The sequence below is a fragment of the Temnothorax americanus genome, unplaced genomic scaffold (genome assembly GCF_048541705.1).
Source record: "Temnothorax americanus isolate GAGA-0224 unplaced genomic scaffold, ASM4854170v1 Scaffold8, whole genome shotgun sequence".
Lineage (NCBI taxonomy): Eukaryota > Metazoa > Arthropoda > Insecta > Hymenoptera > Formicidae > Temnothorax > Temnothorax americanus.
In genome coordinates this window covers 5,539,611-5,553,579 of record NW_027509802.1, presented here as the reverse complement: position 1 = coordinate 5,553,579, position 13,969 = coordinate 5,539,611, and the positions used below count along the sequence as shown (strand labels likewise).

General features: G+C 46.7%; 1 protein-coding gene across 1 annotated transcript in view; it reads left to right on the top strand.

Moving 5' to 3' along the window:
• Positions 1-13,969, top strand: part of LOC143907132 (lanC-like protein 3 homolog) — an 80,129-nt gene that overhangs the window by 38,086 nt on the left and 28,074 nt on the right. Inside the window, exon 2 of the mRNA XM_077423668.1 lies at positions 11,805-12,181. Coding sequence (XP_077279794.1) covers positions 11,805-12,181 — 377 coding nt within the window. The remainder of the gene's footprint in view (positions 1-11,804; positions 12,182-13,969) is intronic.

The window sequence follows — 13,969 nt, the reverse complement described above, 5'->3', positions numbered from 1 at the left end:
AGAGGGGAGGGTGAGGATGGGAGAGGACGGGAGAAGGGAAGAAAAGGAAGGAGAGGAGGAAAAGGAGATAAGCATAGAAGAAATGAGGGGGACAATAAGGAAACTAAAAGATGGAAAAGCAATGGGAAGGGATGGGATACCAGGTGAGGTGTGGAAATATGGGGGGAAGGAGTTGGAGATTTGGGCATGGAGATATATAAACAGAGTATGGAAGGGGGGAGGTTGGCCGGAGAATTGGAGAGAGGGATTAATCGTCCCAATCGTAAAGAAAGGGGAAGGAAAAAAGGTGGAGGAGTACAGAGGGGTGACAATAATGTCGTCGCTATACAAGGTGTACACGGCCATTATTGCGGAAAGGTTGAGAGAGGAGCTTGAGGAGAAGGGAATTATACCACATAATCACACGGGCTTCAGAAGGGGAATGGGAACGGTGAATAATATCTATGTTTTAAACTACTTGGTGAATAGGAGGCTGGAGAAGAAAGGGGGAAAGTTAATAGCATGTTTCGTAGATCTGAAAGCGGCATTTGACTCGGTAGACAGAGGGGTGCTAGTAAAAGCAATGAGGGAAAGGGGAATAAGGGAAGGGCTGGTGAGAAGGACGGAGGAGTTGCTGAGGGAGACGAGAAGTAGAGTAAGGGTAGGAAACGATATAGGAGAGGTATTCTGGACGGGGAGGGGGGTGAGACAGGGGTGCCCGCTAAGCCCGTTATTGTTTAACGTGTTACTAGCGGATATGGAGAAGGAAATGGGCAGGGTAAAATAGGGAGGAATAATGTTAGGAGGTAAGAGGGTATATACGCTGGCATATGCTGACGATGTAGTACTAATCGCAGAGGACGAGGAACAAATGAGGAGTGTGGGGTACTTGCCACTTACGCTGGGACGTCGCGTGCCCTTCGCAGAGGATATGTCGTAGCGAGAGAGGGATCGCCGAGTGAGTTGAGAGACAGAGATGTACAATAAATAGGCCGTTTATTCTAGGTCCCGTTGTACAGGTGTCGGTGTGTCAGTGTGCTGAAGAAGGCCCTGAGAAGGGCCGTGGAGGCGGCCCTGAAAAGGGCCGTTTGGGCTCTTCTTGTTGTGTGGCCCTGAAAGGGGCCGATTGGTTTCTTCTCCTCCTAGTCACGGAGTCGCTCACGCCAGATGATGCTCGGCTGCGTCGTGGTCCTCCGGAAAGAGCTGAACTTCCGCCACGCCGGCGGTGTCCCCGGTGGTGTGAGGGACTGCTCCGGTTCCGCAGTCGGTGTCGACTCCGATAGGAGTGTCGCTGGCTCCTCGGTCTGCGTCCCTTGGGAGGAGGTGACCTCCCGCTCCGTGTCCGTCTGCACTTCCTGAGTGCCGCGTGATGGCTGGTGCTGCACGCCTCGGTGTACACGCGCAGGCGGGATGGTCTGCGTCCCCTGGTGTACCCGCTCGGAGGGTGACGGTGGCAGCGGCGGCAGGAGTGGAGGCACCGTCCACGTTAGTCGAGGAGACGTGTAGCGCCGAACTTGTACGTCCCACGTTGTGATGAGCGCACGTGGAGGACGAGTCAGTCGCACCGGCGAGAACTGGAGCGGGACGAGCTTCCACGGTTGGCCTGGGCGGTAGTCCAGGGGCCGCTGAGGTTGTGGCGATAGCGGCAGGCGAAGTGGCGCAGCTCGTATCGGTGGTGGCCGTAGCTTCGGCGGCGGCAAGGTGACGGCGAGATCGGTTACCAAAATGCTTCTCCTGTTCTCGGCTCTGAGCCGACGAGCAGTCGAAAGCTGTCTAGGCCGTCGCCGTGTGGCCTTTTATTCTTTCCTGTCGGGAACTGAAACGCGAGAAAGTCTGCCACCTGTCGGCGGCGCTTTCGTATAGCTTCGCGGGCCGTAGTCGGGCCCACGCGCTCTCGCGTGATCGGTGGGCGCGCGCGCGGCGCGCGTACCGTCTTGATTGTGCGGTCGGGAGACCGCCACAGTACCCCCCTGGTTGAGGGTGAGCCTGGGTTAGGCGAGGTTGAATCGGACCGGAGGCCTTGATGTTCTCCCGGCTCTGGTCTTGACCTCTGTGGTTGGTTGATCCTTTTGCTCTGCCTTCTCGTCTTCCTTGGCTGTTTGGCTGTGGCTGTCCTCCTCCAAGGTGTAGGCTGGTTTGATGCGATCTATTGACACATTGATAGTTCTACCATTAATTTTTAGTTTGAAGGTTTTTTCACCTCGGTTTACAACCTCGTATGGGCCGTCATACGGAGGTTGCAATGCTCCATGTGGTGCGTAATGCCTTAGGAACACTCTTGGCGTTGTTTGCATGTTTTTGAAGACAAATGTAGACCTCTGACCATGGCGTTTGATTTTCGGTCTTAGCCGATCTATCGTTTGCTTCAATCTCGTTATCAGGTCGTCTGTGTCTGCTTTACTTGTTGTCTCTTGCGTGCTTAGGAATTGTCCTGGTAAGCGGATTGATTCTCCAAACACTAGTTCCGCTGGTGTTGCGTTTAGGTCCTCCTTCCAAGCTGCCCTGATGCCCATTAGTACTACGGGTAATACTTCGGTCCAGTGTGTGGTTTCATGGCACTTTATAGCTGCTTTCATCTGTCGATGGAATCTCTTTACCATCTTGTTAGCTGCTGGGTGGTAGGCTGTTGTCCGGATGTGATTGGATCCAGTCAAGCGTGTTAATCTCCGGAAGAGGTCTGCTTCAAACTGGCGTCCTTGGTCCGTTGTTATCCTGGTCGGAGTGCCGTATCTTGCTATCCATTCTCTAAATATGTGTTCGGCTACTGTTTCTGCCGTTATGTCGGGCACCGGGATTGCTTCTGGCCATCGTGTGAATCGGTCGATGATGGTCAGGCAATACTTGTATTCTTTCGACATCGGAAGAGGCCCCACCAGGTCGACGTGTATGTGTTCGAATCTCCTCGTCGGAGCCTTGAAGTTCCCAACTGGCGAGTTGTTGTGTCGGGTAATCTTGGATTTCTGGCAATGAGTGCATGCCTGTGCCCACTGCTTGCAATCTCTCTGGATCCCCGGCCATACGTATCGCTCTGCTACCGTCCTGGCCGTTGCCTTCATTCCTGGGTGCGACAAGCCATGCAGGGATTGAAAGACCTGCTGTCTATATGGCTTTGTCACGTAAGGTCGGGCTGTTGGCGTGGATGTGTCGCATAGTATGGTCGTCTTGCTTCCTGGGACGGGAATCTCTGTGAGCCTAAGTGATTTGCTGTTCTCTTTTAGCTCTTTTGTTTCTGGTTCTTCCTTCTGTGATCTGGCCAGTGCTTCGAAGTCGATGGCCTGGTGTACTGCATCCACCCTCGATAATGCGTCGGCTACGACATTGTCTTTTCCTGACACATGTCGTATGTCCGTGGTGAACTGTGCGATATATTCGAGGTGTCGTGTCTGCCGTGGTGAGCTGCGTAGAGGATCCTGGTTGAGGGCGTATGTCAACGGCTTGTGGTCGGTGTATACCACGAAATCCCTTCCTTCAAGCATGTGTCTGAAGTGTTTTATTGCCGTGTATATCCCTAGGAGCTCGCGATCGTACGGGCTGTACTTTGTCTGTGCGCGGTTGAGCTTCTTACTCAGGAACGCGAGTGGCTGCCATTCCTTGTTCGTTCTCTGCTGCATTACTGCTCCTATTGCCATCTCTGAGGCGTCTGTCGTAACTGCTAGTTCTGCTCTCGGGTCCGGATGTGCCAGTACGGTAGCTCGAGATAGGCTATCCTTGCAGCTCTGGAAAGCCTTCTCCGTTTCCGTTGTCCATGGGACTGGTATTTTGCCTTTCATCTGAGGCCCCTTGAGCATCTCGTTCAACAGGGCTTGATCCTTTGCTGCGCCTGGAATGAAACGGCGGTAAAAGTTTATCGTGCCGAGGAATCGTCGTAGCTGCTTTATGTTCTGAGGTTTGGGGAATTTCCGGATTGCCTCTACTTTCTCTGGTAGTGGTGTGGTACCCTCGGCTGATACCAGGTATCCCAGGAACTTTACTTGTTTCGCGCCGAATACGCATTTTGTCGGGTTGACCTTTATTCCGTATTGTTCTAATCTTTCGAACAATTGGCGTAGGTGATCTCTGTGTTCTTCTTCCGTGTCGGATGCTACGATGATGTCGTCGATGTAGGCATAACAGAAGTTGAGGCCCCTCAGTATTTCGTCTATAAACCTCTGAAACGTCTGTGCTGCGTTGCGAAGTCCGAATGGCATGTAGAGGTACTCAAATAAGCCGAAGGGCGTAGTGATCGCCGTTTTTTGGTATGTCGTCCGGGTTTACGGGTATTTGGTTGTATGCTCGTACGAGGTCCAATGTGCTGAAGATCCTCTTCCCGTGAAAAGTTTGCGCAAAATCTTCAATGTGAGGTACTGGGTACCTGTCGGCCTCTGTTCTTGCGTTTACTCCGCGGTAGTCTCCGCAGGCTCGCCATGTGCCGTTTCCTTTCGGTACCATGTGCAGTGGTGATGCCCATGGGCTTTTTGAAGGTCTTATTATCCCTTCTTGTAGCAGGAGATTAAATTCCGTTTTGGCCGCTTGGAGTTTGTCCGGAGCCAGTCGGCGTGGACGGCAGGCCTCTGGTTGACCTTGTGTTGTTTTAATGTGATGTGTAGTGTTATGCCTTCCTAGCTTGGCCTTGGTGCTGGAGTTCATGATTCCTGGATACTTGGCCAGGATATCATGATATCCCGTTTCTATCCTCAGTGTCTTTATTGATGTCAGATTGCTCGTGCCAGTGGATCCGGGCGCCGCGAGTCCTGTCTGCCCGTCGATTAGCTTCTTATTTCTTACGTCCGGTAGCAGGTGATAGTGTGACAAGAAGTCTGACCCGATTATCGGTACTGTTACGTCCGCGACGATGAATCGCCACGGGTGTGCTCTTCTCAATCCGAAATCTGGTTGCAGAGTGGTGAATCCATATGTTTCTATTACGGATCCGTTCGCCGCGAAGAGTTGATAAGCTCCTGCTTTTCTCTCTCCCTGAGTATCGATGTAGGGAGATACGCTGACGTCTGATCCGGTGTCTATGAGGTATCTCTTCTGGGTCGTGCAATCTGTGACGTACAGGCGGCGGGATCCGGGGCTGTTGTCATTGGCCGCCCTCAATGACTGCCCTCCTTGTTTTCCGCCTTGAATGTGCACGGTTGAGTACACTTCTGTGCCTCCGCTCCGAAGCGGCGGTGATAGTAGCACACTCCGTCTCGGCGGGGTGTCTTGCTGCGTTGGCGACTTTGGCTGCGATTTCTCTGGCGGTTTCTGCCTTGTGCTTGAATGGATTTGACCATTTTCTTCACTTGCAGAGTGAGCGCTGCTATTTGTTTGCACAGCGCGTCCCCTTGTGCCTCGTCGGTGTTTGCGGTTGTACTTGTGGGCGTTGGCGCGGTTGTCGCCAGGACGAGCGCTTTGCTGTTGACCTCGTGTATTCGGTCAGCCTGGTCCGCTACATCCTCTAGTCTATCTTCCGTTCGTGTAGCCAAGATAGCTTGTGTTTGTGGGGGTAGTCGCCCTAACCAGAGCGTTCGTAGGAGTTCGTTCGAGACGGTGGTCCCGGCTAGTGTCGATAAGTGCCGGAGAAACTGCGATGGCTTCCTGTTTCCTAGCTCCTCGTGCTCTAGAAGCTGTTTGATCCGTTGTCCCTGTGAGTCCGTGAGCCTCTGGATCAGCGCCTTCTTGATTGCCTCGTATTTATGCTCTGCCGGGGGATGTGTGATGGCATCTTTGATTTTCTTGGCTTGTTTCGGCTGGATTCGCGAGATGACGTATGCGTACTTGGCATCGTCTTCTTTGATCTCGCATAAGGCGAATTGTCCCTCTAGTTGTGCGAACCAAAGCTCGGGTTCTTCCGGCCAGAAAGAGGGAAATCATATTGACACTCTCTTCGCGTTGAATTCCTCCATCTCTTTGTAGTCGTCGTCGCTCTCTATCTCCACTGTGTGGTTCGCTCTTGACATTGGTCTTCCTCTCCGACGTCGGGGTCACCAATTTGTGGGCTGCTTGCCACTTACGCTGGGGCGTCGCGTGCCCTTCGCAGAGGATATGTCGTAGCGAGAGAGGGATCGCCGAGTGAGCTGAGAGACAGAGATGTACAATAAATAGGCCGTTTATTCTAGGTCCCGTTATACAGGTGTCGGTGTGTCAGTGTGCTGAAGAAGGCCCTGAGAAGGGCCGTGGAGGCGGCCCTGAAAAGGGCCGTTTGGGCTCTTCTTGTTGTGTGGCCCTGAAAGGGGCCGATTGGTTTCTTCTCCTCCTAGTCACGGAGTCGCTCACGCCAGATGATGCTCGGCTGCGTCGTGGTCCTCCGGAAGGAGCTGAACTTCCGCCACGCCGGCAGTGTCCCCGGTGGTGTGAGGGACTGCTCCGGTTCCGCAGTCGGTGTCGACTCCGATAGGAGTGTCGCTGGCTCCTCGGTCTGCGTCCCTTGGGAGGAGGTGACCTCCCGCTCCGTGTCCGTCTGCACTTCTTGAGTGCCGCGTGATGGCTGGTGCTGCACGCCTCGGTATACACGCGCAGGCGGGATGGTCTGCGTCCCCTGGTGTACCCGCTCGGAGGGTGACGGTGGCAGCGGCGGCAGGAGTGGAGGCACCGTCTACGTTAGTCGAGGAGACGTGTAGCGCCGAACTCGTACATCCCACGTTGTGATGAGCGCACGTGGAGGACGAGTCAGTCGCACCGGCGAGAGCTGGAGCGGGACGAGCTTCCACGGTTGGCCTAGGCGGTAGTCCAGGGGCCGCTGAGGTTGTGGCGATAGCGGCAGGCGAAGTGGCGCAGCTCGTATCGGTGGTGGCCGTAGCTTCGGCGGCGGCAAGGTGACGGCGAGACCAAAATGCTTCTCCTGTTCTCGGCTCTGAGCCGACGAGCAGTCGAAAGCTGTCTAGGCCGTCGCCGTGTGGCCTTTTATTCTTCCCTGTTGGGAACTGAAACGCGAGAAAGTCTGCCACCTGTCGGCGGCGCTTTCGTATAGCTTCGCGGGCCGTAGTCGGGCTCACGCGCTTGGCGCGTGATCGGTGGGCGCGCGCGCGGCGCGCGTACCGTCTTGATTGTGCGGTCGGGAGACCGCCACAAGGAGTATGTTGGAAAGATTAGAGGAGTACTTACGGAAGAAGAGACTGGAGTTGAATGTGGAGAAAACGAAAATAATGAGGTTTAGGAAGGGAGGAGGAAGGGAAAGTAAAAAAAGATGGAGATGGGAAGGAAGGAATTAGGAGAGGTAAAGGAATTTAGATACCTGGGATATGTGTTCCAAAAGAACGGAGGACAGGAAGCGCAGGTAAAGGAAAGGATTAGAAAAGCGGCGGCGGTGATGGGAAAGGTATGGGGGATAGGGAAGGGACGGTTTGGGAAAGACTGGGGAAAAAGATTGTGGTTGTTTGATAGGCTGGTGTGGACAGTGATGGGATATGGAGCAGAAATATGGGGATGGAGAGAAAGAGAAGGGATGGAAAGGATGGAAGAAAGGTATATTAGATGGGTCTTAGGAGTGGACGGGAGAACACCGTGGTACCTTGTTAGGGAAAAGTTGCAAAGGGAGAAGATAAGAGGGAGAGCGGGGATGAGAGCATGGAGATTTGAGAAAAAGTTAGAGGAGGGTAGTGGAAGCAAATTGGCGAGGCGGTGTTGGGAAGAGATGAAAGGAAGGGAGAGGGAAGGGAAAGCAGGCTCGAGTTGGGAAAGAGAGAGAAGGAAGTTTTTCGAAGAAAGAGGAGTGAAGTTAGAAGAATTGGAAAGGTTGAGAGAAGACGGAGATGATTGGGTTGGTAAGCTGGTTGGGGGAGATAAGGAGAGGCAGAGGAGAGAGAGATGGGAGAAGATTGAGAAGTCAAAGTATAATAAATGGTATAAGTGGATAAAAGGAGGGGGTATTCCGGGATATTTGAAGAAGGGATGGGGAGAGAGTAGATGGAGAAGGGTAGTGAGGTTTAGATTAGAGAATGAGGTGAAAGAGAACAGATATTGGGAAGGGGAGGAGAAGAAAAAACGTAGAGTGTGTGAGTATGGGGAGGAATCATGGGAGCATATATGGGAAGAATGTAGGAGTTGGAAATCAAGAAACGGAGCTGGCAGGAATCGGTGGGATGGGTATTGGATGAAGAAGGGGGAGGGGAGGAATGGATGATAGAGCTAGAGGAGGAAAGAAGGAGAAGGAAAAGGGAGGTGGAAGAGCTGGAAGAAGGAAGAAGTAAGGAGGAAAGAGGAGAGAGAGGAGGAGAGAAGGAGAGGGGAGAGAGAGGAGGATAGAGGAAGGGAGAAGTAAGTAATAGGCTTATGCTTCCAGATCCAGGATGGAGCGAGAGGGGAGAGTAATAGCAGAGGCGGTGGAAAGGATGGTGGAGGAGAAGGTAAGAAAGTTGGTGAAGGAGAAGAAGGAGGACGATAGAAAGAAGGACGAGAGAATGGAGGAGATGGAGGAGAAATTAAGGAGATTGGAGAGAAAAGTTGAGAGATTGGAGCAAGGTGGAGGCAAAAGGAAGAGGGCGGACAGCGAGGAGAGTGAGGAGGGAGAGAAGAAATGGTGGGCGGGGGTGGACGAAGGGAGCGAGGAGGAACTAAGAAGGAAGAACGTCATAATAAGGGTTGAGAAGGAGAGGTGGGGAGGGAAGAAATCAAACTGGGACAAGGTGAAGGAGCTCTTCACAGAAGGACTGAAGGTGAAGGTGACGACAAGGGATGTAGTAGTTCTGGGGCAGAGAGGTGCGTGGTTGACGATCTTGGTCAAACTGGGAGACGAGGAGGAGAAGTGGCGGGTGTTGGAGGCGAAGAAAAAGGTGGGTAATAGGGTTGGGGTAAAGATCCACGAAGATAAGTCGGTGGAAAGGAGAGATAGAGAGAGAGAGAGAGGAGAGAGTAGAAAGGAAGAGAGATGTGCGTAGGAAAGTAGGAAGATCAGAGGAAGAAGAAATTTTAAAAGGGATGGAGGAGAAGCTGCTCATGGATTCCGACGAAGAGAAGGAGGGAAGGTACAGAAAATGGACCGAATAGGGAGGAGCAGGACGGGAAGAAGGAAGGCGGAAAGACGAGTCGCAGAGGAAGCGGAAGAAGAAGAAGAGAAAGAGGGGAGAAAGGGAATGCGGGGAGGGGAGTAAAAGTGTTGTGAGGTCGTAAATGATCAGGAGGGGATAAAAATTATGTAAGAGGTTTGGGTACGTTCCTCAGTAAAAAACGCCTTGTAAGCCCTGCGGGGAAACGCAATAAACACTTATATACATACATACAAAAGTATTAAGGTAACATTACTGAAAACTTAATTGTTTTACAAGATATTTTGTATTTTATGTCAAAATACTAGAACTTTTAAGCCTAATAATTCCAAAAGTTCTTAATGAAAAAATACTTTATTATAGTGTTTCGAAAAGCTCTCGAGATTAGCTACAAAAATATGCATTGAAAAATAGGGGTTTTTATTTAAGAAATTGAAGGTGACCCTCACGTGATCTTCAAACGTCTATCCAAGGTCAAACTAATGACACCATCTTATGTGCCCCTCGAAACAGTATAACCTCGCGTACAACTTTTGTCTGAAACATTTGTGCTGAAAATGCTTTGTTGAAGAATTATCAAGGTGCGTTTTTTAAAATGGGACACCCTGTATAATGTCAATGTTATTATATTTGATAGGTAAATTAAAATAGCTTCGAATCGATATCGAAATGATGAAATATTGATGTCTTAACAGAAAATACATAATTTGCCTGTTTAGGGTCTGGCGCGATAAATGTGTGTCACAAATAATCTCTTCTTTTAGAAAATGTCATAAAGCACAAACATCGAAATAAGCTTCAAATTTCGAGCATTATTTTGATATGATGTAATATCGATGATTTCGACGTCAATTAGACGTCGATTCGATAGGTCATTTCTTGCTGGGTTTGCGATCTCGCTTTTAATCATGACGCTGTATCATGTGGAGGTGTTTATTAAGGACGTTTACCGGTTATAATAGTAGCCAAAAGTTTCTCGCGCGTTCGGCTGTCTTCCCGTACAGCGCGACCTTCTCTCCACTCCACAATTTTTAGTGTAGACTGTACACAGGCAACTCGGATGAATTTCTCGAATAGAAATCTCGTACAGAAAAATGTATCCTGTCCCATTTTTTTGTACAAGTTATCGATTCAATTCCATGTTGCCAACGTTATTACTTTATAAATAGCTAGTTAATGTAACGTTGGACAACGGAAATGTATATAACTTTCATAAATCTTTGATAAATAGAGAAAAGAGAATTATATATATATATTTCACGGGTCCAGGCTTATACTCAGTTCTCATCGACTTCACATTTTTCGATTATAACGCTATCTAGAATCATCGAAGTACAATTACTTCTATTCGAGAACTTGAGTCAAGAACTCGAACCAATTTCTAGCATCGTGGACACAGGCCTTTACAATTGAGGAGGTGTATAGATAACACTATTACGAGCATATAGTCCAAAGTTCAAGCAAATACATAGAAAATCGATTAAGGGTCGACAGGAGTAAGAGTGGAGACCTTTGTCGGGTTGGCTTAGCTGCGAGTCCGTATTTTATTTATTATAAATTTTTAAGAGCTAAATGGAAAATCCGGCTATGTACTGGGTTGCGGCTGATTTTACTGATTAAAACGAGCATAATTTTAATGAGATTAATCTGTTTGTCCTGAAGATTAGAGTTTATTGCGCAAAATATATGTTATAACAATGAGTTGATTCATGTGATGTGTTATTATGCAATCTATATAAAGTGACCATAAAATAAAATGTTTTTTCGTTGCAATAAAATATTTTGTGAAATTATAACTTTAAGTTTGATTAATATAAAACTTTTATTTCATATCCTCTTCTAAAAAGGGCATGTCGTAGGTATTGTTGTCACTTTTCCGCGATGCCGATTGGTTTTCTTGCTGCGCTTACTTCATTTGCAGCTGTCATTGTATATTTTGACAGTTGTGAGTATCAAGGGTTAATAGTGTAATAGTATAAATAGCATAATGTTAAAGCTAAATAGCGCGCGCGAAGCGCGCGTCTGTAATGTCTAGTAAAATATAAAAAACGAAAACATGTCCATAATATGATTTTGAAAGACAATTAATAGATGTCTAATATCGGATGTTTTTTAGTCATCTTATAAATTTTGGTTATAAGGCGACATTTAGTGGGATATAAGTCATCTTTTAGACATCTTTGTGCTCTCTGGGATCAGTATAGTTATTATAACATCGATGTTATAACTTCAGCGTAAATCGGGCCGTGTAAATGATGTAGTCAAGTCACGCTTTTCAACTGCCACTCTTTCAACTTTTTTTTTCACTTTTAAAAAATCATAAAAATCCTAGGATTTGGACGTAAAGGTGAAATTTCATGAGCAGTGAAATGCAGCAGCAGCGAGCAGCAGTTTAGTAATTTCCTAGAAATGGATTACTAAGTAATTTCTAGGACAGTTTAGTATTTCTTAGGTATTTTCTAGGAAGTTACTAAACTGCTGCTCGCTGCAGCAGCATTTCACTGCCCATGAAATCTCACCTTAACATTATATTCCGAGATTTAGCAGCGCCACATTTTTGCATTAAATATCTTTTTATTTCAATTAAATTCTGTCATAGACATATGCCCCCCTTCCCTCACTTAAAACTTAAAACTTTTGTCTAAAATATTTTTTTCTACGATATGAAGTTTAGGAGATATACAGATATTTCCATAAAATGGGACACTAGATGTGTAATATCATTAAATATTCAAGATCATTTTTATAGTATATACAGAATTTCTACAATTATATTATTATCAAATGTTTTTTGTATTTGCTGAAAAGTGGTAAAATAGGATTTAAAATAATTTTAAGCATTATAAAGTAATAGAATTATAATTACATGTATTACAGGCGATTGGGGTATTTTGGCAATGGGTGCGGTTCTTGCGGCCGCTCGAGAAGATAACGAAACTGCCAATAAGTTGATAAAACGCTATATAGCAACGGGAGTGCGCTGTAAGGAGGTAAACTTTTTAAAATGTGGATCAGACGAGTTTTTTGTAGGCCGTACCGGCTACTTATATGGTGCGCTATGGTTGAATCGCATGATGAAAAAAATCGTCGTACCATTTGATGTAATGCACGAAATCGCAAGAACAATTATTATTTCGGGCAAGACATACGTGCAAGTGCATAACAGCCCGTGTCCACTGATGTATGCATATTACGGCACAGAATATCTAGGCGCAGCTCATGGACTCTGTGCGATCTTACAAATTCTTATACAGGTATTTAGAAAGAATCATTTACGCAGATTTGGATTAATTATTGAACCTAATAGCCGTATTCATAGTCTTTTCTTGAGGAATGAGGATTTCTTGTTCCTCATTTCTTAAGGAAGGACGATGAATACGGCTATAAGGTAATATTTTTTTCCACAAGTAATAATTAACAAAGGAGATTATAATTCGACCCATTTATTGATGTTCAAATACACAACGTTTTGACCATGGTTTGTGATCCTTAACAAGTATAAACTAACAAGGGGTATACTTGGGGTCACCGAATTGAAAAACGTTTGTACACAGTATAGTACTCTACCAGAAGAGTACTTGAGCAAAGGGATAGGGTGCAATGCTCAGCCATTTCGAAAGACGTTATATATATATTGCCAGTCAGGTCGATTTAAATTACTTTAATTGTTATTCTATATACTGGCGAAAGAAAATTTTATTATTCTGTTTATTATACACCGTCGACCTAGTAATCGGTGCTCCATCTTACAGTTGTTATTGCGATAAATATTACCACAGCCCCAGTGGTCGAATTGGCACGACACCCGCATGGTATACGGGAGGTTCCAGGTTCAAACCCTGGTTGGGGTAATATTTTTTGCAATAAAATTAAAAACTATTTAATTTAGAAATTACATCAACTGACCAAAACCATGGTCAAAATTAATGATGTCTTGATATTGATCTGAAAAAAGTGCTGTGTGAATCCGACAAACCAAGTTGGCTCACAGTTTTTCAATGTTCATATCGGAAAGACGTTATATATATTGCCAGTCAGGTCGATTTAAATTACTTTAATTGTTCTCAGCCATTTCTTTAGAAAAAAATTCTATTGTCGCGCCAAATTACGTCTTGGTACAGCGTTTACAACGCGGTTCCGCAACACATAGATTCTCTACAGGATAAGTGGTTTTGCAATTTAAGCTACAACCCGACATTTACTGACATTTATCTACTAATATTAGCTGACATTTACTAATATCTTGCTTAAATTGCGAAACCACTTATCCTGTAGAGAATCTATGGGAGATTTTTGTTTGAAGGTATGTGCTGGAAGGTTAACGTGGTGTCCGTTTGAGAGAGCAAGTATTATTTAAAAAAATTTTTGGTTTGACAGAATCCATTGAGTTGTAATCAATTGAACAATAATAATTAATATCACGAATGTTATATTTATTACGTGTAGTGGTAATGTCAGTCAGCCATTTGATTTTTTTGTCAGTTCTTAATTTTTCTTTATATGCCATAGTTTTCAATCACAAAACAATTCCATTAGTGACAATAAGACTCCTAATTTCACCATTCCATACATTTATTCTATTTCTGAAAGTTTCACAACGTTGGCCAAAAATATTAATTTCCGTCCGGTTTTTACGATTCCCTTTAAATTAAACAATTTCATTAAAACTGATGAGAATTTTTTTAAGTGAAACTTCTTTAGACACGGTAGTGAGTTCGATTCGCGACACGAAAAGTGCAACGAAAATTCGACCAACAGGCGTACGGCATTGGCGAGACGGCTCCTTTTTTTGGCACGGTAGTAAGTTCGATTTTGCGACACGGAAAAGCAACACGAATTTCGCGACACGAAAAGTGTAACGAAAATTTGACCAATAGGCGTACGGTATTGGCGAGACGGCTCCTTCTTTTGGCACGGTAGTAAGTTCGATTTTGCGACACGGAAAAGCGACACGAATTTTGCGACACGAAAAGTGTAAGGAAAATTCGACCAACAGGCGTACGGCGTTGGCGAGACGGCTCCTTCTTTTGGCACGGTAGTAA